The sequence below is a fragment of the Colius striatus genome, chromosome W, assembly GCF_028858725.1.
Source record: "Colius striatus isolate bColStr4 chromosome W, bColStr4.1.hap1, whole genome shotgun sequence".
Taxonomy (NCBI): domain Eukaryota; kingdom Metazoa; phylum Chordata; class Aves; order Coliiformes; family Coliidae; genus Colius; species Colius striatus.
Window position 1 is genome coordinate 1,327,740 of NC_084789.1, and position 22,686 is coordinate 1,350,425.

At 38.7% G+C, this 22,686-nt stretch overlaps 1 protein-coding gene across 5 annotated transcripts in view; it reads left to right on the plus strand.

The window, feature by feature from the left end:
- The window catches only part of LOC133628657 (chromodomain-helicase-DNA-binding protein 1-like), a 78,772-nt gene extending 56,135 nt beyond the window's left edge, over positions 1-22,637 (plus strand). For 4 of the 5 annotated variants that reach the window (XM_062017070.1, XM_062017073.1, XM_062017071.1 and 1 more), the window contains 19 exons: positions 1,316-1,465; positions 2,084-2,232; positions 2,504-2,600; positions 2,688-2,783; positions 4,880-5,056; positions 5,271-5,431; positions 5,602-5,643; positions 9,505-9,635; positions 10,065-10,203; positions 10,895-11,045; positions 11,694-11,816; positions 13,210-13,344; positions 14,486-14,734; positions 15,154-15,294; positions 16,316-16,494; positions 20,004-20,100; positions 20,299-20,356; positions 21,300-21,510; positions 21,709-22,637. In XM_062017070.1, the coding sequence (XP_061873054.1) occupies positions 1,316-1,465; positions 2,084-2,232; positions 2,504-2,600; positions 2,688-2,783; positions 4,880-5,056; positions 5,271-5,431; positions 5,602-5,643; positions 9,505-9,635; positions 10,065-10,203; positions 10,895-11,045; positions 11,694-11,816; positions 13,210-13,344; positions 14,486-14,734; positions 15,154-15,294; positions 16,316-16,494; positions 20,004-20,100; positions 20,299-20,356; positions 21,300-21,510; positions 21,709-22,072 (2,850 nt within the window). In that variant the 3' untranslated portion in view covers positions 22,073-22,637. The remainder of the gene's footprint in view (positions 1-1,315; positions 1,466-2,083; positions 2,233-2,503; positions 2,601-2,687; positions 2,784-4,879; positions 5,057-5,270; positions 5,432-5,601; positions 5,644-9,504; positions 9,636-10,064; positions 10,204-10,894; positions 11,046-11,693; positions 11,817-13,209; positions 13,345-14,485; positions 14,735-15,153; positions 15,295-16,315; positions 16,495-20,003; positions 20,101-20,298; positions 20,357-21,299; positions 21,511-21,708) is intronic. The other variant, XM_062017074.1, reaches the window with a different exon arrangement.
- The last annotated feature ends 49 nt before the right edge of the window (positions 22,638-22,686 follow it).

Here is a 22,686-nt window from a genome sequence, read left to right on the forward strand (position 1 = left end):
AGTGGGGAAGGAGAAAAAGACACTGGGATCAGGGCTCTGAGCCCAGGAAGAGGGGAGGGGTGACAAGAAGGTGGTCTTAAAGGGTTGATTGTGGTCTTCATCATTGTACCACTCTGTTTTTTTCTGTCTGTTATGTTTTGGAGTTTTATGGTTACGTTTTAGTTGATGGTGGAATAAATTATTTTCTGTTTCCTTCCCCAAGCTGAGTAGCCTGGTCTGTTTTGTGCAGGACCATTAAGCTCTCCCTGCCCTTTAGGAATTCTTAAGTCTGTGGTACTTGAGTCTAATTGTGGTCTTATGTCCCTGGATGGTGGGCCTAAACCATACAGTCTCTTAAACACATCCAGGGACGGTGACTCCAGAACCTCCTTGGGAAGCCCGTTCCACTGCTTGACAACTCTTTCCCGAAAAATTCCCCCTCATATCCAGCTTGAACCTCCCCTGGTGCAACTTGAGGCTATTTCCTCTTGTTCTATTGCTTGTTACTAGGGAGAACAGACCAACTTCTGTCTTGCTACAACTTTCTTTCAGGTAGTTGTAGAGTGAGAAGGTCTCCCTTGAACCACCTTTTCTCCAGGCTAAACAGCCTCAGATCCCTCAGCCGTTCCTCATATGAGACATCCTCACATTTGACATGCAGAAATCTATGGGGTCAGATGGGGTACATCCTAGAGTGCTGAGGGAACTGGCAGGGGTGCTTGCCAAGTCCCTGTCCATCATTTATCAGCAGTCCTGGCTGACTGGGGAGGTCCCATCTGATTGGAATTCAGCCAATATAACACCCATATATAAGAAGGGACGGAAGGATGATCCGGGAAATGACAGGCCTGTCAGTTTGACTTCAGTGCTCGGGAAGCTGATGGAGCAGATCATCCTAAGTTCTATTATGCTCTAAAGGTCCCTTCCAACCCCTAACTTTCTATGACTCTATGCAGCACATGGAAGACAACCAGGTGATCAGTCCCACTCAGCGTGGATCACCCTGGAATCACCACTCCTTGGCCCTGTCTCTTGGCTTGGGGGGCTGACATTCCCCAGTGGAAATGCTCCTATTACTAAAGACTGAGGCAAAGAAGGCATTAAGCATCTCAGCCTTATCCTTGTCTTTTATTACCAAATTTCCTTTTGGATCTAATAGGATGGAGGCTCTCCTTGGTCTTTCTTTTATTGTTAATGTATTTTATTACAAGTCTAACGTATGTTTATGCTACACTTAAAGAACTTTTTGAGAGCATATAAAGAAGGGTCATACTGGTTCTTTGAATAATATTATAGATAATGTATGTAAAGCTATTTCTTATTTTTTTTATTTCAGGACTTCTGCTTTTTGTTATCCACCAGAGCTGGAGGATTAGGTATAAACTTGGCATCTGCGGACACTGTAGTTATATTTGATTCTGACTGGAATCCACAGAATGATCTGCAGGCACAGGCTAGAGCTCATAGGATTGGACAGAAGAAACAGGTGCGCACACTTGTCCTTTAAGCTCCAAACCTGAAGGAGGCTTTCATATGGCAGCTATAAGGCCATATAGTCCTTGTGTATTTTGAAAATAACTAATACTTGTCAAGAATATAAAAAATGTTAATAATGCTAATTTGTCATTGTAGAAAAAATAAAACTGTCTTTATACGGAGATACTGCACAACAGCCATAATATATGGATGGGTTGGGAGAGGAGTTGTGGACTTGTCCCATGTTCATTGTCATCATGTCATTCTCAAAATCAAATGCTATACTTCAGACATATCTGTTTTACTTGAACTTAAATACTTTGCAAGTTCTCTTTGGGTTTCTTTCTTGCAGAAGAGTTCCAGTTCTGTGCCTGACACAGAAATTTAAAAAGGAGAGATCTAAGAATATATTTCTTTTAATTTTTAAAAATAATTTGTGTAATGACTATGGTAATATTATTGGTTTTATATATGAAATACCAGTTCAATAATATTTAAAAGATTTGTAATCACAGCTAACATTTCTCTCTGTTGTTGATCAAGGGTTTTTTGTTAACTTCATTTGATTATTGTTTTCATGTACAATTCATGATCATGTAAATAAAGTATTTTTTCATAATATGTATAGGTTAATATTTATCGGCTAGTCACAAAAGGATCTGTAGAAGAAGATATTCTTGAAAGAGCCAAGAAAAAGATGGTTTTAGATCACTTAGTAATTCAGAGAATGGACACTACAGGGAAAACTGTACTACATACAGGCTCTACTCCTTCCAGGTATATTTGTTTATTCTTTCATATTAACTTATGCTTAAATATGCCTGACTGAGTAAAAATGCAAGTCATTTCATTTGGTTAATAAAAGGCAAAAATATTTGGTAAGGAGTTATGTAAGTAAAGACTGCAAAGTATATTGTTTCTACATTTTTTTACATATTAAAGATAGCTTTTATTTAAGTTAAAAGGAAGTTCGATTGACTCATTGTTATAGTAATTTGGAAAAAACCCACTAAGATAAAGTGTTTATCTGAAATTTTCTGTATTTCAGTTCAACACCTTTTAATAAGGAGGAGTTATCAGCAATTTTGAAGTTCGGTGCTGAGGAACTTTTTAAAGAACCCGAAGGGGAAGAAAAGGAGCCTCAGGTAAATGGAACAGTGCACCTACAATTGGACAAAAAAACTAAAAATACATACAAATTGTTTTGTTGTAAAGAAAAACTTCTGTTTCAGGAAATGGATATCGATGAAATTCTGAAGAGGGCTGAAACTCGAGAAAATGAGCCAGGCCCACTAAGTGTAGGAGATGAGTTACTTTCACAGTTCAAGGTATTTCTCTATATCCTCTCTATTCCCTTAACTAAACTTTCCTTTATATATTCTACTTCTTTTGTGCACCTATTCATCTTTTCTTTATTCTTATGAAACAGGTGCAACAATAATGTATTTTGCTAACAAAAGAAGAAAGATATTTACAAATACAAATTAAACAGCAATCACAGCTATTGGGGATGTCATTCACAGTGTTTCTATATTAATCAACTTGTAAAAGAAGAAAAACATTCTCATCTTTATATTCAGACATGTTGCATGGAGCGTGTGCATTTCATATATGAAAATAGTTTCATTAGAGACAATGCTTCATGAAGCATTTTATATGTATACATGTCATGGTTTAAGCCCAGACAGCAAGTACCATGCAGCTGCTTCCTCGCTCCTCCTCATCAGAAAAAAATCCAACAACAATTCAACAATTGAGAGAAGAACAATTTGATAACTAAAATGAAATAAAATAAAATATTAAATATATATATTATTATAATGAAAAAGAATATAACAAAAAGAGATAAAACCCAAGAAAAGACAAGTGATGCACAGTGCAATTCCCATTAATCTGCTGACCAATGTCCAGACAGACCCTGAGCAGCAATCCGCCCCTCCCTGCCAATTCCCTCCAGTTTATATACTGGCATGATGTTCTATGGTGTGGAATAGCCCTTTAGTCAGCTGTTCTGGCCATGCTCCCTCCCAGCTTCTTTTGCATCTCCTTGCTGGCAGAACATGAGAAACTGAAAAGTCCTTAACTTAGGACTTTGCAACAACCAAAACATCAGTGTGTTATCAAAACTATTATTATTCTCACCTATAATCCAAAACAGCATTGTACCAACTACTAGGTAGAAAATTAGCTCTGTCCCAGTTGAAACCTGGACAGTACATTTTGTGTATATATAGAATCAAAGAATCATAGAATGGTAGGGGTTGGAAGGGACATTTAGAGATCATCTAGTCCAACCTCCCTGCAGAAGCAGGTTCACCTAGATCAGGTCACATAGGAACATGTCCAGGTGGGTCTTGAAGACCTCCAAGGAAGGAGACTCCACAACCCCTCTGGGCAGCCTGTTCCACTGCTCCGTCACCCTCACGGTGAAATAGTTTTTTCTTAAAGTGGCACTTTTTGTGTTCCAACTTCATCCCATTACCCCTTGTCCTGTACTAGGTACAACAGAAAAAAGGGATGTCCCAACCTCCTGACAGTCACCCTTTAGATATTTATAAATGTTAATAAGATCACCCCTCAGTCTCCTCTTCTCCAGACTAAACAGCCCCAGTTCCTGAAGCCTTTCCTTGTATGAAAGATGTTCTATACCCTTGATCATCTTGGTGGCCCTGCACTGGACTCTCTCCAGCACTTCCCTGTCCCTCTTGAGCTGAGGAGCCCAGAACTGGACACAGTACTCCAGATGAGGCCTCACCAGGGCAGAGCAGAGGGAGAAGAACCTCCCTTGACCTGCTGGCCACACTTTTCTTGATGCATCCCAGGATGCCATTGGCTTTCTTGGCCACGAGGGCACATTGCTGGCTCATAATTAGCTTATTATCAATCAGGACTCCCAGGTCTCTCTCTGCAGAGCTGCTCTTCAGCAGTTCAACCCCCAGCCTGTACTGGTGCATGGGGTTGTTCCTTCCCAGATGCAGGACTCTGCACTTGTCCTTGTTGAACCTCATGAGGTTCCTCTCTGCCCAACTCTCAAGCCAGTCAAGATCCCAATGAATGGCAGCACAGCCTTCTGGGGAATCAGCCAGTCCTCCCAGTTTGGTGTCATCAACAAACTTGCTGAGGGTACACTCTGTCCCCTCATCCAGGTTGTTGATGAACATGTTGAACAAGACTGGCCCCAGAATCAATCCCTGTGGAACTCCACTGGCCATAGACCTCCAACTCGATTCTGTGCCCTTGATCACCACTCTCTGGGCTCTGTCATTCAGCCAGCTCTCCATCCACCTCAATGTCCACTCATCCATATAAATAAATAAAAAATGTTATTCTGAACTTAGTTTTCCTAAAATATTAATTACTGATTCTTCATTTAAATAAAATCGTGTATTGATTTGGTGAAAATACTTATGTTCCAATACATAAGGTGGCTAATTTTTCCAATATGGATGAAGATGACATTGAGTTGGAACCAGAACAAAATTTAAGAAACTGGGAAGAAATCATTCCAGAAGTCCAACGACAACGAATAGAAGAGGAGGAAAGACAAAAAGAGCTGGAAGAAATATATATGCTCCCAAGGATGAGAAACTGTGCAAAACAGGTATCTCTGGGTTTTGACCAACTAACTCAGATTTTTTTGTTATTACTGTTTGGGATTCTTTTTATTGCTGTTATTTTGACTTGTACTTTTGGGTTGGGTGGTTTTCACACATGGCAAACACACACACCCCTACCTACATTTTTGACAGACTAGATAACACATTAATAAAATATTTTAGTCATGTAGCTTTGAACTACTTAATCTGAAATTCCAGATCGGCTTTAATGGAAGTGAAGGGAAACGCGGTAGAAGCAGAAGATATTCTGGATCTGATAGTGATTCCATCTCAGAAAGAAAACGACCGAAAAAGCGTGGACGACCACGAACTATTCCTCGAGAAAATATTAAAGGATTTAGTGATGCAGAGATTAGGCGGTAAGATGTGGGGGGACATACATGTTTAAAGTGACAAAACATTTTAAAAAATAATTTTAGAGTCTGAAAATAGGGAAAACAGTCTATTCCTGAATTTATGTGTTGTTCACATAACCTTGTACTAAGACTTTACAAATTTTTTTAACTGCAAAATTATTTTCTGTTACTAGATTTATCAAGAGTTACAAGAAATTTGGTGGACCACTTGAAAGGTAAACTTATTTGATTATATTTGAATAGCAACTTGGAACCTTGTTTTCATTGAAATTAGAACAATACACCAAGAAACCTTAGGTTGAAGAGAAAAATAGTATGCCTAGTCTTTTGCCTTGACTATAACATGAACTTAAATGAAAGGATCTTCTTTGATGACTGTAATCTGCTAGGGTGGGATGGAATACACCTGTCTAGAAGGGACAAGGGAATCTTTGGGAATAGGCTGGCCAATTCGGTAAAGTTGGCTTTAAACTGAAGGGCTCAGGGGACAGGGTGCAAAATGGCAATGATTGTGCCATCTCATACAGGGAAATATGACAGGGAAACAAAAGCAGCGACAAATGCTCCTCAGCTGCTTTCCAAGATGAGTCAGAAGGCTGATCACTCCAAGGAAGCGTCCTCTTGGAGGTTCCTCTTGCACCCATCCAGAGAAACCCACACATGTGAATAAGCCTCTGTTATGGTTGTACACCAACGCTGTGGTAGTTTGACCCTGGCCAGATGCCAGGTGCCCACCACACTGCTCTATCCCCCACCTCCTCAGTAAGCCAGGGAAGGGGAGAAAATAAGATGAGAATCTCGTGGGTTGAGATAAAAGCAGTTTAATAAAGAAACAGCAAAGCCGTGCGTGCGGGAAGCAAAGCAAAAGCAGATAAAGCTGTTACTCTCTACTTCCCATCAGCAGCGATGTCCGGCCACCTCCCGAGAAGCAGGGCCTCGGTTGCTTTTGGAAGGCCAGAAATGAATCTTGCCTCCCCTTCCTGCTCCTCTCCCCCAGTTTATATTCCTGAGCTGACGTCATATGGTATGGAATATCTCCTTGGTCAGCCTGGATCAGCTGTTCTGGCCATGGTCCCTCCCAAGATTGTGCCCACCCACAGCTATTGGTGAAGGTGGGGGAAGGAATGCTGGAGGGAACAGCCCTGACGCTGTGCGAGCAGTAGTCATGATATTGATATCAACAGTAAGCACAGCACTGCAAGAGCTGCTGTGGAAAATCACTACTATCCCAGACTCACTACAAACACACACAGCATTGGGAATGAACAGGAAGAACTAGAGATGTGGGTGTGGTTGCAGGGCCATTATCTCATTGCAGTTACAGGAACATGGTGGGACAGCTCGTATGGCTGGAGTGCTGTCATGGAGGGCTATGGACTTTTTAGGAAAGATGGGCCAGTGAAGCAAGGTGGTGGAGCTGCTCTTTATATATTGAGCTCTGCCTATGCAGGGATGAAGAGCTGGTTGAAAGTTTATGGGTGAAGACTAAGGGGAAGGGTAATATGGGTGCTATTGTTGTGGAAGTTTACTATTGGCCACATGATCAGGAGGAGGAGGAGGCCTTCTACAGACAGCTGAAAGCAGCCTTACGATCGCAGGCCCTGGTTCTCATGGGGGACTTCAACCACACTGACATTTGCTGGCGAAGTCAAACAGATGACTTCAGGAGAGCTGACTTTGGCCTCTTCAAATACCTGCTTGGAATAGTCTCATGGGCTATGATTCTAAAAGTTAGTGGTGTCAAGGAAAACTGGTTAAATGTCAAGCACTGCTTCCTCCAAGCCCAAGATTGGTGTATCCCCACAACTAAAAAATCAGCTAAAGGAGATAAGAGGCCTGCATGGAGAAAAAATCAAATGGAAAAAGAAACTCTATGGAATGTGGAAAAAGACCTCGGTCACTTGGGAAGACTGTAGGAATGCTGCCAGAGAATGCAGGCATGAAACAAGGGAGACTAAAGCCCTCTTGGAATTAAATCTGGCAAGGTATATAAAGGACAACAAGAGCTCTTCAAGTACATTTGTAGCAAAAGGAAGATTAGGGAGAATGTGAGTCCGCTGCTGAACGAGGTGGGTTGCCTGGTGATGAAGGATATAGAGAAAACAGAGCTACTCAATGCCTTCTTTGCTTCAGTCTTTACCGCTTAGACTTTAGAGTTGAGCAGAGAGGAACCTCAAGAGGTTCAACAAGGACAAGTGCAGAGTTCTGCACCTTGGGAAGAACAACCCCATGTACTACCCAACCAGTCGAGGGATGTTCTGCTCCCTCTCTACTCTGCCCTGGTGAGGCCTCATCTGGAGTACTGTGTCCACTTCTGGGCTCCTTAGCTCAAGAGGGAAAGAGAGCTTCTGGAGAGAGTCCAGCGTAGGGCCACCAAGATGATCAGGGGACTGGAACATCTTTCATATGAGGAAAGGCTGCAGGAACTGGGTCTGTTTAGTCTAGAGGAGACTGAGGGGGGATCTCATTAATACTTACAAATATCTAAATGGTGGATGTCAGGAGGTTGGGGCATCTCTTTTTTCTATTGTAGCTAGCGACAGGACAAGGGGTAATGGGATGAAGCTGGAACACAAAAAGTTCCATTTAAACATAAGGAAAAAAATATTTTACTGTGAGAGTGACGGAGCCCTGGAACAGGCTGCCCAGAGGGGATGCAGAGTCTCCTTCCTTGGAGGTCTTCAAGACCCGCCTGGACATGTTCCTATGTGATCTGATCTAGGTTGACCTGCTTCTGCAGGGTGGGTTGGACTAGATGATCTCTAAAGGTCCTTTCCAACCCCTACCATTCTATGATTCTATGATTCACTAGTACAGGCTGGGGATTGACCTGCCGGAGACCAGCTCTGCAGAGAGAGATCTGGGAGTCCTGGTTGATAATAAACTAAACATGAGCCAGCAATGTGCCCTCATGGACAAGAAGGCCAATGGTATTCTGGGATGCATCAAGAGTGTGGCCAGCAGGTCTAGAGAGGTTCTACTCCCCCGCCAATCTGCCCTTGTAAGGCCACATCTGGAGTACTGTGTCTAGTTCTGGGCTTCCTAGCTCAAAAGAGACAGGGAAATTTTAGGGAAAGTCCAGAGCAGGGCTACCAAGATGATCAGGGAACTGGAACATCTCTCTGACGATGAAAGGCTGCCAGAACTGGGGCTCTTTAGTCTGGAGAAGAGAAGGCTGAGGGGACCATATCAATGCTTATAAATTCCTAAAGGGCAGGTGTCAGAGATGGGGACAGTCTTTTTTCTGTAGTGCCCAGTGACAGGACAAGAGGTAACAGGCACAAACTGGAACACAGGAAGTTCCACTTGAACATGAGGAAGAACTTTGCTGTTCAGGTGAGGAAGCCCTGGCACAGGCTGCCCAGAGATGTTGTGGAGTCTCCTCTGCAGGTTTTTAAACCTGTCTGGGCATGTTCCTGTGTGACCTGATCGAGGTAAATTTGCTTTAGCAGGGGGGATTTGGACTGGATGATATCTAGAGGTCCCTTCCATTCCCCATCATTCTGTGATTCTCTGATTTTTCATTTTGACAAATCTTGAAATTTTGTAAGACTGCTTATTCTTCTTTATATCTTACCTACTGTCTTGTTTAATCTACATTAGTGAAAATCATTCATTTTTCTCATTTCCTAGAGTAGTGAAGCCATAGGCTTTTAACAGATTGCCAATTTTCTGTTTTTCTCATTGTCAGTTCTTATTTTAAGCTTTCTGTGTTACTCGTTTTTTTGAGAATATTTTCCCTCCTTAATTTTTAATAGTATTTATAGTCTATATAGTCTTATTTTATAATAGTTCCTTTGTGTATTTAAAAGTATATGTAGTAATGTATCTCAAAACTGTATAGTTATGGTCCTTCATAGTTCGTGTTATATTATTCTCTATGTGAAACACTTTTTTTATAGTTTCTGTATTGTTTTCTATAGCTGCTTTTAACTTCTTGGATCAAAATTGTACACAGCATAGCACGCATGGGTGAATGATAACTTACATGATCACTTCTCTAGTTTGAAAATCTGAAGGAATCATTCATAATGCTAAAGATTTAGAGCTGTATAAACATATTTGTTTTCTTACAGATTAGATGCTATAGCTAGAGATGCTGAACTAGTCGATAAATCTGAGACAGACCTTAAACGTCTGGGAGAACTTGTTCATAATGGATGCGTTAAGGCTTTAAAAGACAATTCCTTTGGACAAGAAAGAGCAGGTAAAGTGTATTTGGGGGTGGGGTAGAAGAATAAAAAGTATCAAGAGTTCTGAATAATTCTTGCACTCTGATTATAACAAAAAACTGTTGGGGAAAACATTAACAAAATGTTAACATACTAGGTGATTTAGAAAAAAGTTATTGTTCTTAGAAGCCTCTTTGGGTTTGGGATTTTTCTTCCTCTTTTCCTGAGTGAGTTGTTGCAGTAGAATGCAGCATGGTTTTGCTTTACTGATAAATTTAAAATTAATCTGATCTTATTATCTGGAAGACCTTGAGATTCTGGAGTTTAATTAAAGCATTCAGATTTTTTCTTAATCATAATTGAATGTCTACTGATATAGCATCAAACTTTCTTTTTTCTTTATGTTTATCTATAAGATACACATAAAGTCTAAATATTTTAATAATTTGATCTTTTATTTTAAGGAGGTAGACTTGGGAAAGTTAAAGGCCCAACATTCCGAATATCAGGAGTGCAGGTGAATGCAAAGCTAGTTATCTCTCACGAAGAAGAGTTGTCACCATTGCACAAATCCATTCCTTCAGATCCAGAAGAAAGGAAAAGGTATTTTTTTGTCTTTTCCTAAAGGAAGCTATAATGTAGAAAGTTGTTCAAGGTTTTTGAACATATATTTAAGCAATCCAGACTCTAAGCAGACTGGGACACCAGTGTCACTCCATTCACTCTAAGAAGTGACATCAGCAATCCGCTCCACATCCTTTCTTATTCTTTCTTTCCTCTCCTTAGAAGCCAATATTTGCTTTGGCTTCTGAACTGTATTCATCGGAGACTGGATTCAGTTACTCTTAATTATTCCAGACTAGAAATTAGGCTTGCTGAGGAGCTGCTTTGTGTTACCTCTGCCTGAGAGGAAGCAATATTTATCAAAGTGGAGCAGATGGTAGTTGTTGATAGTTGTTTAGCCCTCTGAAATTTTAGCTTGCTACCTTGTGTATTGTAGTCCCTAAACTATCTGCTTATTCAGTTAGCAGTTGCACTTGAATAATATTTTAAGTTTATCTTTATGGTTAGCTGGTTCTGATTCAATCCATGGCCACAGATAGATGTTTTTTGTCCTTTATATGTCCATGATTTTAGTACTGATTTCAAGAAATATTTTATATAAATTGTAAGGAAACCTGATATCTGGATTACTTACCTAAATATACAAGGATCTTAGTAATGTGTGGCATGTTCCCCCCTCCCTTGCTAAATTTGAGATTGCTTATTTATGTTTCTAATTTATTTCTACTAGATATGTCATCCCATGCCACACCAAGGCAGCTCATTTTGATATAGACTGGGGTAAGGAAGATGATTCCAATCTGTTAATAGGTATTTATGAATATGGCTATGGCAGCTGGGAAATGATAAAAATGGATCCTGATCTCAGTTTGACACAAAAGGTATGTCATCTATAAGAATTCATCAAGGACTTCTTTTGTTTAAGTAATAAAGCTAATAAGAACAGTTACTAAAAGCTTATTTTGTGATAACTGAAACTGCACAGAAGTTAGGTCAGTTGTACTCCTTTGTATCCTTCTGGTAAATTATTAGATTTCAAGATTTTATGTATTCAGTTGAAGTATACCTTCTTAAGAGTCTGTTATGTTTCTGTATGTCTATTTATTTGGATCTCTGTCACTTGATTTTTTTTTCTTCCATCTTTTTGCTTCCCTAGTTTAAATGCTCTAGTTGTGCTAATTTTATTCTTGATCTCTTGGAGGGAAGGTTGTTTTGGGGTTTTGGTTTGGTTTTCTATCCCTGGTTTCTTTGCCTGAAGCTGGCTAGTTTGTCTGACTAGTTTGTTGAGTTTACAGTAAACTTTGTGAGACCATTTCCAAAACTATATTAGTTGTGTGTTTGGGGGAAAATAAAATGTTTAAGAAATTCTCCATTCTTTGAATCATGCTGGCATATTGATCAAGTATAGTTGGAGTAGATTGTTTTTTTATGTTTTTAAATTCAGCTTTTTCTTTTCCAGTGCTCCAGACTAGCAGCTTCCTAATTTGATAATGTGTACTTATACTTGATACTACTATTGCCCTCCTCAGATTTTGCCTGATGATCCAGATAAGAAACCTCAGGCTAAGCAGTTACAGACCCGTGCAGATTACCTCATTAAATTGCTGAATAAAGATCTTGCAAGAAAAGAAGCACAAAGATTTATTGGTGCAGTAAGTAAAGCTTGATATTAAGCAGCAAGTTAACATAATATGGAATCATAGAATTGTTTCAGCTCAAAGAGACCTTTAAGATCATCGAGTCCAGCCTTTGTCCTAGCCCTATGAACTACAAGACCTTTTCCCTAAGTGCAACATTCAACCGTCTCTTAAACACCTCCAGGAGCTGTGACTCCAGCACCTCCCTGGGCAGCCCATTACAATGCCTGACAACCCTTTCAGGAAATAAATTCCTCCTCATATCCAGCCTGAACCTCCCCTAAGGCAACTTGAGGCCATTTCCTCTTGTTCTATTGCTTGTCAATAGGGAGAACAGACCGACTCTCGCCTCCCTACAACTTCCTTTCAAGTAGTTGTAGGGAGCGAGGTCTCCCCTGAGCCACCTTTTCTCCAGACTGAAGAACCCCAGATCCCTCAGCCATTCCTCATATGAAATGTGCTCCAAATCCTTTACTAGCCTGGGAGCCCACCTCTGGATCCGCTCTAGCACCTCCACGTCCTTCTTGTAGAGAGGAGACGAAAACTGAACACAGTATTTGAGGTGCGACTTCACCAAAGCCGATTACAGGGGAATGATCACCTCCCTACTCATGCTGATACAGGCCAGGATGCTATTGGCCTTCTTGGCCACCTGGGCACACTGCTGGCTCATGTTCAGCCAGCTGTCAATCAACACTCCCAGGTCCCTCTCTGCCTGGCAGCTTTCCAGCCACTGCTCCCCAAGCCTGTAGCGCTGCTGGGGGTTGTTGTGGCCCAAGTGCAGGACCCGGCATTTGACTTTGTTGAAACTCATGGAATTGACCTTGGCCCAGCCATCCAGCCTATCTAGATGTCTCTGTAAAGCTTCCCTACCCTCAAGTAGATCGACACTTCTACCCAGCTTGGTGACATCTGCAAACTTACTGAGGGTGCACTTGATCCCCTCATCCAGATCATTAATAAAGATGTTAAACAGGGACAGCCCCAGTACTGAGCCCTGGGGGATACCACTCTTGACCGACTGCCAACTGGATTTAACTCCATTGACCACAACTCTTTGAACCCGACCATTTAACCAGCTTTTCACCCAGGACATGTCAGCAGATACTTGTTTTATTCTTAGTTCCACTCTGCTTTGTGCAATTTTTCTCTGTATTGCTAATCATATTATATGAGACTAACTGAAGGAATGAATGGCAAGTTTAATGTTCTTTTATTCTCTCATATTTGTAAATATTCTTTACTGTCCCATTTAGACTTGATCTCCAGTCCTGAGAAAAGTGGTGGTCATTAGTAGCAATTGTGGCAATTAATAGTTTCGTTATCATAAAATCCAAATATTTTTTCTGCAACTATAGTGTGAAGACACTTGTCAGTTGACATAATAAAGATATTAATTTGCATTCAGGGCAATTCAAAGAGGAGGAAAACAAGAACTAAGAAGAATAGAGCAACAAAGGCTGCAAAAATTAAAGAAGAAATAAAAAGTGACTCCTCATCACCACCCTCAGAAAAATTTGATGAAGATACTGAGGATAATGAGGTAAACATCATTCATATGGTAAAGATGACTAATCAATTTTTTTCTATTAGTAATGCTTTCTATTTGATCTTCTATTTAACTTAAAATTTAAGCACTTGAGTGACATCCTCCTTCTATGTCATTATGATTAGTTTTCCAAATTATAATATCATAAAATAATATTGTTGCCCAATTACAAGAAATATTGGACAATTTCAATATTTTTTTATTATTTGTTCCTATTTTTTAAAGACTTGAGCATTGTATCTGCTAGAAATGCAATTTTAATATAACATCTGAATATAAAGCTAATGTTTTAGACTAATCCATTATTAGTACTGATAATGATTCTTCAGTTAGCAGCTTTTGTTCAGACTCAGGAAACAATCTATCTTGATTAGAAAGAACAGCATGAATAAATGACTTTTGAGACATGCAAGTGAATGCTTCTGTGTATGTAAGGGCCTTCATTATTCTAATAGACTACTAAAATTTGTTATGTTTTTTTATTACTTCTGATGTATTTCTTTAGGCCTCTGTTTATATTGAGTCATTTATTTAAAGTTATCACACAACAGATAGAGAAAAAAGAAGAAAAAAACACATAAAACCCCAGATGAAGTTTAGGGACCATGTTGCACTTAATTTTGTGACTTTCAAGGTAGATGAAAGAATACCAGATTCTTCAGAACACCTCTGGAAAAGAGGAAGTTGTAACTCTGTGACTGTGAATGTTTAATTTATGGTCACTAAAAAGTTTCTGGAACAAAGCTAACAGGAACAGAGGCCTTTTATAATCACCATGCCTTGAAAAATCATCTCAGTCTTGTCAGGCCTACTTCCTTATTGCTTTTAGCTCTTTGCGGTTTAACTATTTTTTACAAGGGCAGATTTCTTTTGGGATATGAAAGTTATATTGATTTAATCTCTCAACCCCCCATTACCCCTGTCCAATCAGCATTTGTTTTGTGTCACATCAAGGAAATGAGTGTGTAGTCCTCATTTTGTTTCACAACTGCATCCAGCGCCATTTGATAAGTGTTAAACCTAAGTTTAAAAAAATTACACACAGATAAAAAGTATATTTTGATCTGATAGTTACAAAACTTGTATAGTTAGGAACCACATTTCATGTGACATATATTTCATGTGCTTATTGCAGGATGAGATTGTTTCAGTGAAGCATCCATATAAATACATAAAAGCAGAAGAAGAAAATGAAGAAAAGCCTGAGCCAAATATTGGTATAAAGAAGGAAGCTGAAGAAAAAAGAGAGACAAAAGAAAAGAGGGATTTGAAAAGGGAGAAAAAAGAAAAAGAGGATAAGAAAGAATTAAAAAATATTAAAGAAAAGAGAGAAAACAAAGTAAAAGAATTCACACAGAAAGAAAAAGAAGTAAAGGAAGAAAAGGTAACTAGTTTTATTTTTCATATATAGCACTAGAAATGACCACTAGATTTTTCTGAATGATTTTGAGTTGAAAAGATATTTTGGATCATTTATTTTACAGTTGTCATTTCATTTAAATCTTTTGCATCATTTGAAGTTTTATTTTTACCACTTGTAATTACATGGACAGGCAAATGAAATGGGAAATTACCTCTTTAAAAATGCATAGCTTAGTGGGACTGAGTGCAAGTTGTGCAAGAAACTTGTCCATTCTCCTCCATCCCTCAGAGAGAGAAAATAAAAGGTACTGTCATTGAATGTCAGATTTTTTTTCATGTTATTATTGAAGAGAATGCAGTAATTACAGTGATTGCCTAATTACACTATAATCCCATCTCAAAAATAAGGTTTTCAAATACGTTTTCATATTTTCTTCTCAGGTAAATGAAATCAAATCTGAAAATAAAGAAAAAACAAAAAAAGTTTCATTATTGGATATTCCAGTTCATATTACTGCAACTAGTGAACCAGTTCCTATATCTGAGGAATCTGAAGAACTGGATCAGAAGACATTCAGTGTGGTAAGTCCCTTGTTAATAGTGTTTACACTTGAACACAATTTCTGATGTTCTTGATTCTGCTATTAGGTTTTATGACACATATTTATTGCCAGTAAAATCTTAGATCAGTAAAAAGTTATCGATGCTATACTAAAGTCAATTTTCAGGCACATAGCTTTACGTTATTGCATTTATGCATGTGATGGTTTAGCCAGGTGTCCACCAAGTCATAATATCACTCCCCCTCCTAAACTAGACAGGAGAAAGAGAGAAATATAACAAGAGGTTTGTGTGTCGAGATAAGGACAGGGAGATCGCTCACCAATTAACATCATGGGCAAAACGGACTCAACTTGGGGAGAAAAAGGTTTGATTTTTTAATGAACTATAATAACAGGGAGATGAGAAATAAAACCGAATCTTAAAACACCTCTCCCCACCCCTCCCTCTTCCCCGGACTTTCCTTCCTTCCCCAACAGCAGCGCAAGGGAGTTCCCTGTCCCTCTTGAGCTAAATAGCCTAAAACTGGACACAGTACTCCAGATAAGGCCTCACCAGGGCAGAGTAGAGAGGGAGAAGAACCTTTCTTGACCTGCTGGCCACACTCTCCTTGATGCATCCCAGGATGCCATTGGCCTTCTTGGCCACGAGGGCACATTGCTGGCTTATGTTCAGTAAAATGTCTCATCCTATATACTTGGCACTGAAAGTTAAACTCATGATTGTAAAACCTAGTTAGAATAATTCCTTTCCCTCAGAAAATCTTTTATATTAGTGCTTTCTTACATCTTTAATATGTGACATGATCTAATGCTTTCATATAGAAATAAATTTCCAACTGCATTTAAAATATTACTTTTTCCAAATTAAACCTTGAAGTATAACTAAAAGAGCTGTGAGAAAAGACTTGTTTTTCATTTGACTTACAACAGTATTGTCTTTGTCTGTTTAAATAGCACACTAAGGGCAGGTCATTCTTTACAGTTTTTATTATCTTTTTGTTTTCCTTTGAATTAATCTATTCCTTTTTTACATTTTACAGTGCAAAGAAAGAATGAGACCTGTCAAAGCAGCATTGAAACAGCTGGATAGACCAGAGAAAGGCCTTTCTGAAAGGGAACAGCTGGAGCATACTCGACAGTGCCTGATCAAAATTGGGGACCATATTACTGAATGTCTAAAGGAGTACACAAATCCTGAACAAATTAAACAGTGGAGAAAGTAAGTTATTCTGCATAATTTTTCTTGAAAAAGGAAAATCCATAATAGCTTCTTTTAAGCAGAATAGTTTTAAATTATTTATCTTGTTTCTTGTTCTCCCTTTTTTGCATTTTTCTGATGTATTAAATAAGGACTTATAAAAAGATGATTATAAATGGCTTCAGCTTTTACTGGATTCACATTTTCATTTTTGCACAAAAATGCTGAACAAAACCAGTAGGTGGAGACATTTCTTAAAACCAAAAGCAAACAGAAAATTACTGTTTAGTGTTGAACATTTAGTGTTAAACTGTGTTTTGTGTTAAACATTTATTAAATGCTTAGTGGAAAAGAGTTCTTATTAAAGAGTCTAGCTGTTTCAACTTTGAAGTTTGTTTTGGGTTTATTTTTTTATTCATGCTAAAAATAGACCATTATAAATTTGTCTATTTCAGTTTGAATGCTTTTGAGTTGCAGAATCATTTATTCTTTTTTAAATTATACTGTAAAAGGAAATCAGATATTAACAGATATTGCAGATAACAGATATTACAGAGGGATCTAGCCAGGCTGGATCAATGGGCCAAGGCAATTTGTATGAGATTTAACAAGGCCAAGTACTGGATCCTGCCCTTGAGTCGCATCAATCCCAGGCAACGCTACAGGCTTGGGGCAGAGGGGCTGGAAAGCTTCTCAGAGGGAAAGGACCTGGGGATGTTGGTCGACAACTGGGGGAACATGAGCCAGCAGTGTGCCCAGGTAGCCAAGGCCAATGGCATCCTGGTTTGTATCAGTGTGGCCAGCAGGACCAGGACAGTGATTGTCCTCCTGTACTCGGCACTGGTGAGACTGTACCTCAAGTGCTGTGTTCAGTTTTGGGCCCCTCACTACAAGAAAGACATTGAAGTGCTGGAGCATGTCCAGAGATGGGCACCAGAGCTGGGGAAGCGTCTAGAGAACAAGGCTGATGGGGAGCAGCTGGGGGAACTGAGCTTGTTTAGTCTGGAGAAAAGTTGGCTCAGCAGAGACCTTCTCACTCTCTACAAGTACCTGAAAGGAGGTTGGAGCAAGATGTGAGTTGGTCTCCCAAGTAACAAGTGATAGGATAAGAGGAAAAGGATTCAAGTTGCACCAGGGGAGGTTTAGATTGGAGATTAGGAAAATTTTCTTCAACAAAAGAGTTGTCAGGCACTGGAACAGGCTGCCCAGGGGAGTGATTGAGTCATCAACCCTGGGGATATTAAAAAGACCTGTAGACGTGGTGCTTAGGGACATGATTTAGTGGTGGGCTTGGCAGTGCCAGGTTGACAGTTGGACTGGATGATCTTAAAGGTCTTTTTCAACCTAAACAATTCTATGATTATATAATAATGTTACAGTACAATACAAAGTTTATTAAAATAATCTAGATGAGGGGAGAGCAGCAGATGTCATCTATTTTGACTTCAGCAATGCTTTTGACACTGTCTCCCATAATATTCTCATCAGAAAGCTCAGGCAGTGTGTCTTGGATGAGTGGACAGTGAGGTGGGTCAAGAAATGCCTGAATGACAGAACCCAGAGAATGATGATTAATGGCACTGAAGTGAGTTGGAGGCCTATGGCCAGTGGAGTTCCACAGGGATCAGTTCTGGGGCCAATCTTGTTCATCATCTTTATCAACAATCTGAATAAGGAGACAGAATGTACCCTCTGCAAGTTCTCTGATGAAACCAAATTGGGAGGGAGGACTGACTGATTCCCCAGAAGGCTGTGCTGCCATTCAGCAGGATCTCGACTGGCTTGAGAGTTGGATGGAGAGGAACCTCATGAGGAGGACAAGTGCAGAGTCCTGCACCTGGGGAGGAACAACCCCATGCACCAGTACAGGCTGGGGATTGACCTTCTGGAGAGCAGCTCTGCAGAATAAACTAAACATGATCCAGCAATGTGCTCTCATGGCCAAGAAGGCCAATGGCATTCTGGGATGTATCAAGAAGAGTGTAGCCAGCAGGTGGAGGGAGGTTCTGCTCCCCTTCTACTCTGCCCTGGTGAGGCCTCATCTGGAGTACTGTGTCCAGTTTTAGGCTATTTAGCTCAAGAGGGACAGGGAACTTCTGGAGAGAGTCCAGCACAGGGCCATCAAGATGATCAGGGCACTGGAGCATATTCCTTATGAGGAAAGACTGCAAGAACTGGGGCTGTTTAGTCTGAAGGAGAGGAGATTGAGGGGGGATCTCATTAATATTTACAAATATCTAAATGGTGGATATCAGGAGGTTGGGACATCCCTTTTTTCTGTTGTATCTAGCAACAGGACAAGGGGTAATGGAAAGAAGCTGGAACACAAAAAGTTCCATTTAAACATAAGAAAAAACTATTTTACTGTGAGTGTGACGGAGCAGTGGACCAGACTGCCCAGAGGGGTTGTGGAGGCTCCTTCCTTGGAGGTCTTCAAGACCCGCCTGGACGTGTTACTATGTGACCTGATCTAGGTTGACCTGCTTCTGCAGGGAGAGTTGGACATGATGATCTCTAAAGGTCCCTTCCAACCCCTACCATTCTATGATTCTATGAAAATATGTATTTCATCTTTCTTTAATATGACATAGAATTTATTAAAGGTATTCTTTCTATATTTCTTATGCAGATGTCATTGGACACACCATTGACTGGTTGCATCTACTTTTGCAAGCCTCTAGGCCAAAATTATAATGTTTAAATGATAACAGTAAAAGAGCGGATAGATGTTTCTTGAGCCTAAACACCTGAGATCTTTCTGAACTAAACACTATTTAGAACAGTAGTATTCTTTAGTCTTTTAAGCACTTCACCTGTAAACTTTGCTAAAAGAATTCTAGACTTTAGATCCAGTGTCTGCAGTCATGGAGCAAAATGTTGTCCTTAGGGCTTTGTCTTCTTGACACCAAAAGAGTTGATTTGTTTTCCTGTCTTCTTTCATAGCTTAGACAAGGATCAATTTTTTTTTCCATGCTACTTTCATCCTCTTTCAAATTTCTCATTTGGTTTCAAAAACTTTGTCTGGTCTTTGGAATTTTGTGGAAAAATCCTGTCCCTGATATTCATAGGAAATGAGACGTGAGGAAATGAGGTCAAAGTTCTTATACTACAAGAGATTTTGAGGAAGAATCTTTACTGAGTAGTAAATACTCCATTTTTCTGATATATTTCTGACAATCTTTCAGTAGACTTGTACAAAAAATTGAAAGCTACATTTTTATGCAATTGACAAATCATTCTATTAACAGAATTTCCATTAATAATACTTTTCATGCACTTTGCATTCTGCAGTCATTGTGATAAATATTACAAAATGAAAAATTATTAAATTATTTAATTTCTCAAATTTTGCAATACAGATAATTAATGTTTACTGTGCAGCTAGATAATATTTTCTATAACAGTCTTCACAATTATTTCAATTTACTGAAGTAGTGTTGAAATAATTTCATTTAAGTTTATGTTCTGTTGTATGATACAATAAAAACTAATGTATGAAAGAATTATAACCTATCTTTCTTTTTCCTCAGAAACTTGTGGATTTTTGTCTCTAAGTTTACAGAATTTGATGCCAGAAAGCTTCACAAGCTGTATAAACATGCAATCAAAAAACGCCAAGAATTTCAGGTAATACTTTCAGGCTCTCTAAAGATACAAATACATATTCTAAGTTTTATAACTCTTTTATTATCAATTGAGTACACTCAATACATTGAAGTTTACTGTTCATAGTAAACTAGTCTGTTTTCTTACAATATTTTCTGAAGAATTCAAATGCAGCTTTGGGATTTATTTATTTTATATTTTTGTACTTGTTTCTTTTAGCAACACAGTAACCAGAATATTAACAGCAATGTGAATATACATGTAATGAGAAATCCAGGTAAGAAATCTTGAGTACATTATTTTGATGGATATCTTAAATGATAGTATGTAAAATGAAATAAGCTTAAAACTAAATCCCACTGCTGGATATCTTAGGGATAGGCTGACTTAGCGTAACTTCACTAGTTTGCTAATGAAATTCTGCTGAACACAAACTAAACTTAGTACTTACTGATTTTTAGTAGCAAACTATTTGGCCATTCTTTTAAAATAAATTAATTTTTAAAAACCCAAAACACATTTTTGTATTTAATTTTGAGGAGGGAGAGAGGCCTTGTAAAACACTTGTAAAATTCTTGGAGGCTCTATACCTGTTTGTAGCAGTTGTAATGTTACCATATCATAAGAAAGATATTCCCTGAAGTCCTGGTTAGCAATCAGTTGTATGGGATCTTTTATTGTTGACAATAATACTGTCTTTCTATGCTCCCACACTTTCCTTCTTGTAATGCTTGTTTTTATATCATGTTATGTAAAACCTTGAATATGTTTCATGGATTTTAAATGACTATAATGCATTTTAGGAATACCACTAAAAACCTTTAATTAATATGGCATGCCTCTAAAACTGATGTTCATGCTACAGCTCTCTCCTTAGAGAGGAACTTCCCATCATTCTGTTTAAAATTGCTCTACTAAAGGCACTCACTCCTCATTTGGACCACACTGATCCTCTCGATTTAGTCTGCAAGGTGGAAAATTTTAGTTTCTCAACCCTACATATCTACATTTCTAGATTGCATGCCTTCTATCTACTTCTGAGGTGTGTCTCAGTTCACTTACATTAATATATTTGTCTTTCAATTATTTAGATTTTGTTCCTGTCAAATTACAATGCTGTTTTCACATTGTTTTAAATCTGACAGAAGTGCTATTTCAATTGGTGAAGAAAAAATTCATTGTATATGAGACTTCCTTATAACCTCTGTTTTATTAAACAGATGTTGAAAGACTGAAAGAGAATACAAACCATGATGACAGTAGCAGGGATAGCTATTCTTCTGATAGATATTTGTCACAATACCATGATCATCATAAGGACAGGCATCAGGGAGATCCTTATAAGAAAAGTGACTCTAGGAAAAGGTCCTATTCAACCTTCAGCAATGGAAAAGACCACAGTGACTGGGATCACTATAAACAAGACAGCAGGTAAATTGCTTCAGCAATTGTAACATCTGTTGAGAGTTCCCTTCCTGGTTTTGCAGTATGCTTGTAGTAAGCACTGAAGTATCTTTTCTGAGTAATGCAGAATTGCAAAGAAATTTCTCTAATGCAGTTCTGTTGAACTGACATAATTGTAGTTCTTACTATGTGTTCGGTAATACTAATATAAGTAATTTTTTTCAGATACTATAGTGATAGTAAACATAGAAAGTTGGATGACCACAGGAGCAGAGATCACAGGTCAAACCTGGAAGGAAGTTTAAAAGACAGTCGGCCTCATTCAGATCACCGTTCCTATTCAGATCACAGGATGCATTCAGATCACCGTTCCACCTCAGAGTACAGCCATCATAAATCTTCCAGAGATTATAGGTACCACTCAGACTGGCAAATGGACCACAGAGCTTCTAGTAGTGGCTCAAGGTCACCATTAGATCCAAGGTCGTCTTATGGTTCAAGATCTCCTTTAGGACATAGATCTCCATTTGAACACTCATCAGATCACAAAAGTACCCCTGAACATACATGGAGTAGCCGGAAAACATAACAAAGATTGACATTTTCTGGACCTGCTTTTAGCCATATACAGTAAGCTAACACAGTAATTGCCTTATGTGACTTGAAAAATATGGACTGAATATTCTGTCAGTAGCAGTATTGTTACATCTTTCCAGAATGCAAGGTCTATTAACAATAGAAAAATATTTTTGTATTTAAAGTTTATGCTGCATTTTTGCTGCAAATGTTGTGGCACCTTTCTTTTTTCCCCTCTTTAAGAAATTGAAAATGTTTACTTTTACAGGGACCCATTTACTTTTACACTGCCCCATTCAGACTGGATCTCATAAAATTGTTTTTAGGCTGAACAGAGTTTAAATTATGTTTGGAAATGAATTTTTCAACACTGACCTATGATTGTGTTTCAGGAAGCAATGAGAAACTTGTTTTGTTTTCTTAGTAAAGAATTCTTAAGGACTTCTGATCATTTTCCAACTCTGTTTACACTGTACACTGCAACCACCTTGCCACTTTTCACTGCAACATTAAATATTTAAGTTCTGTACCTATAACTGTAAAATAGCCAGGATTCCTCCTGTGTGAGATCCATTGTAATAATGCCTTTTTACAAAATAAAATAAATGGAAACTAATTCTTTGTTTT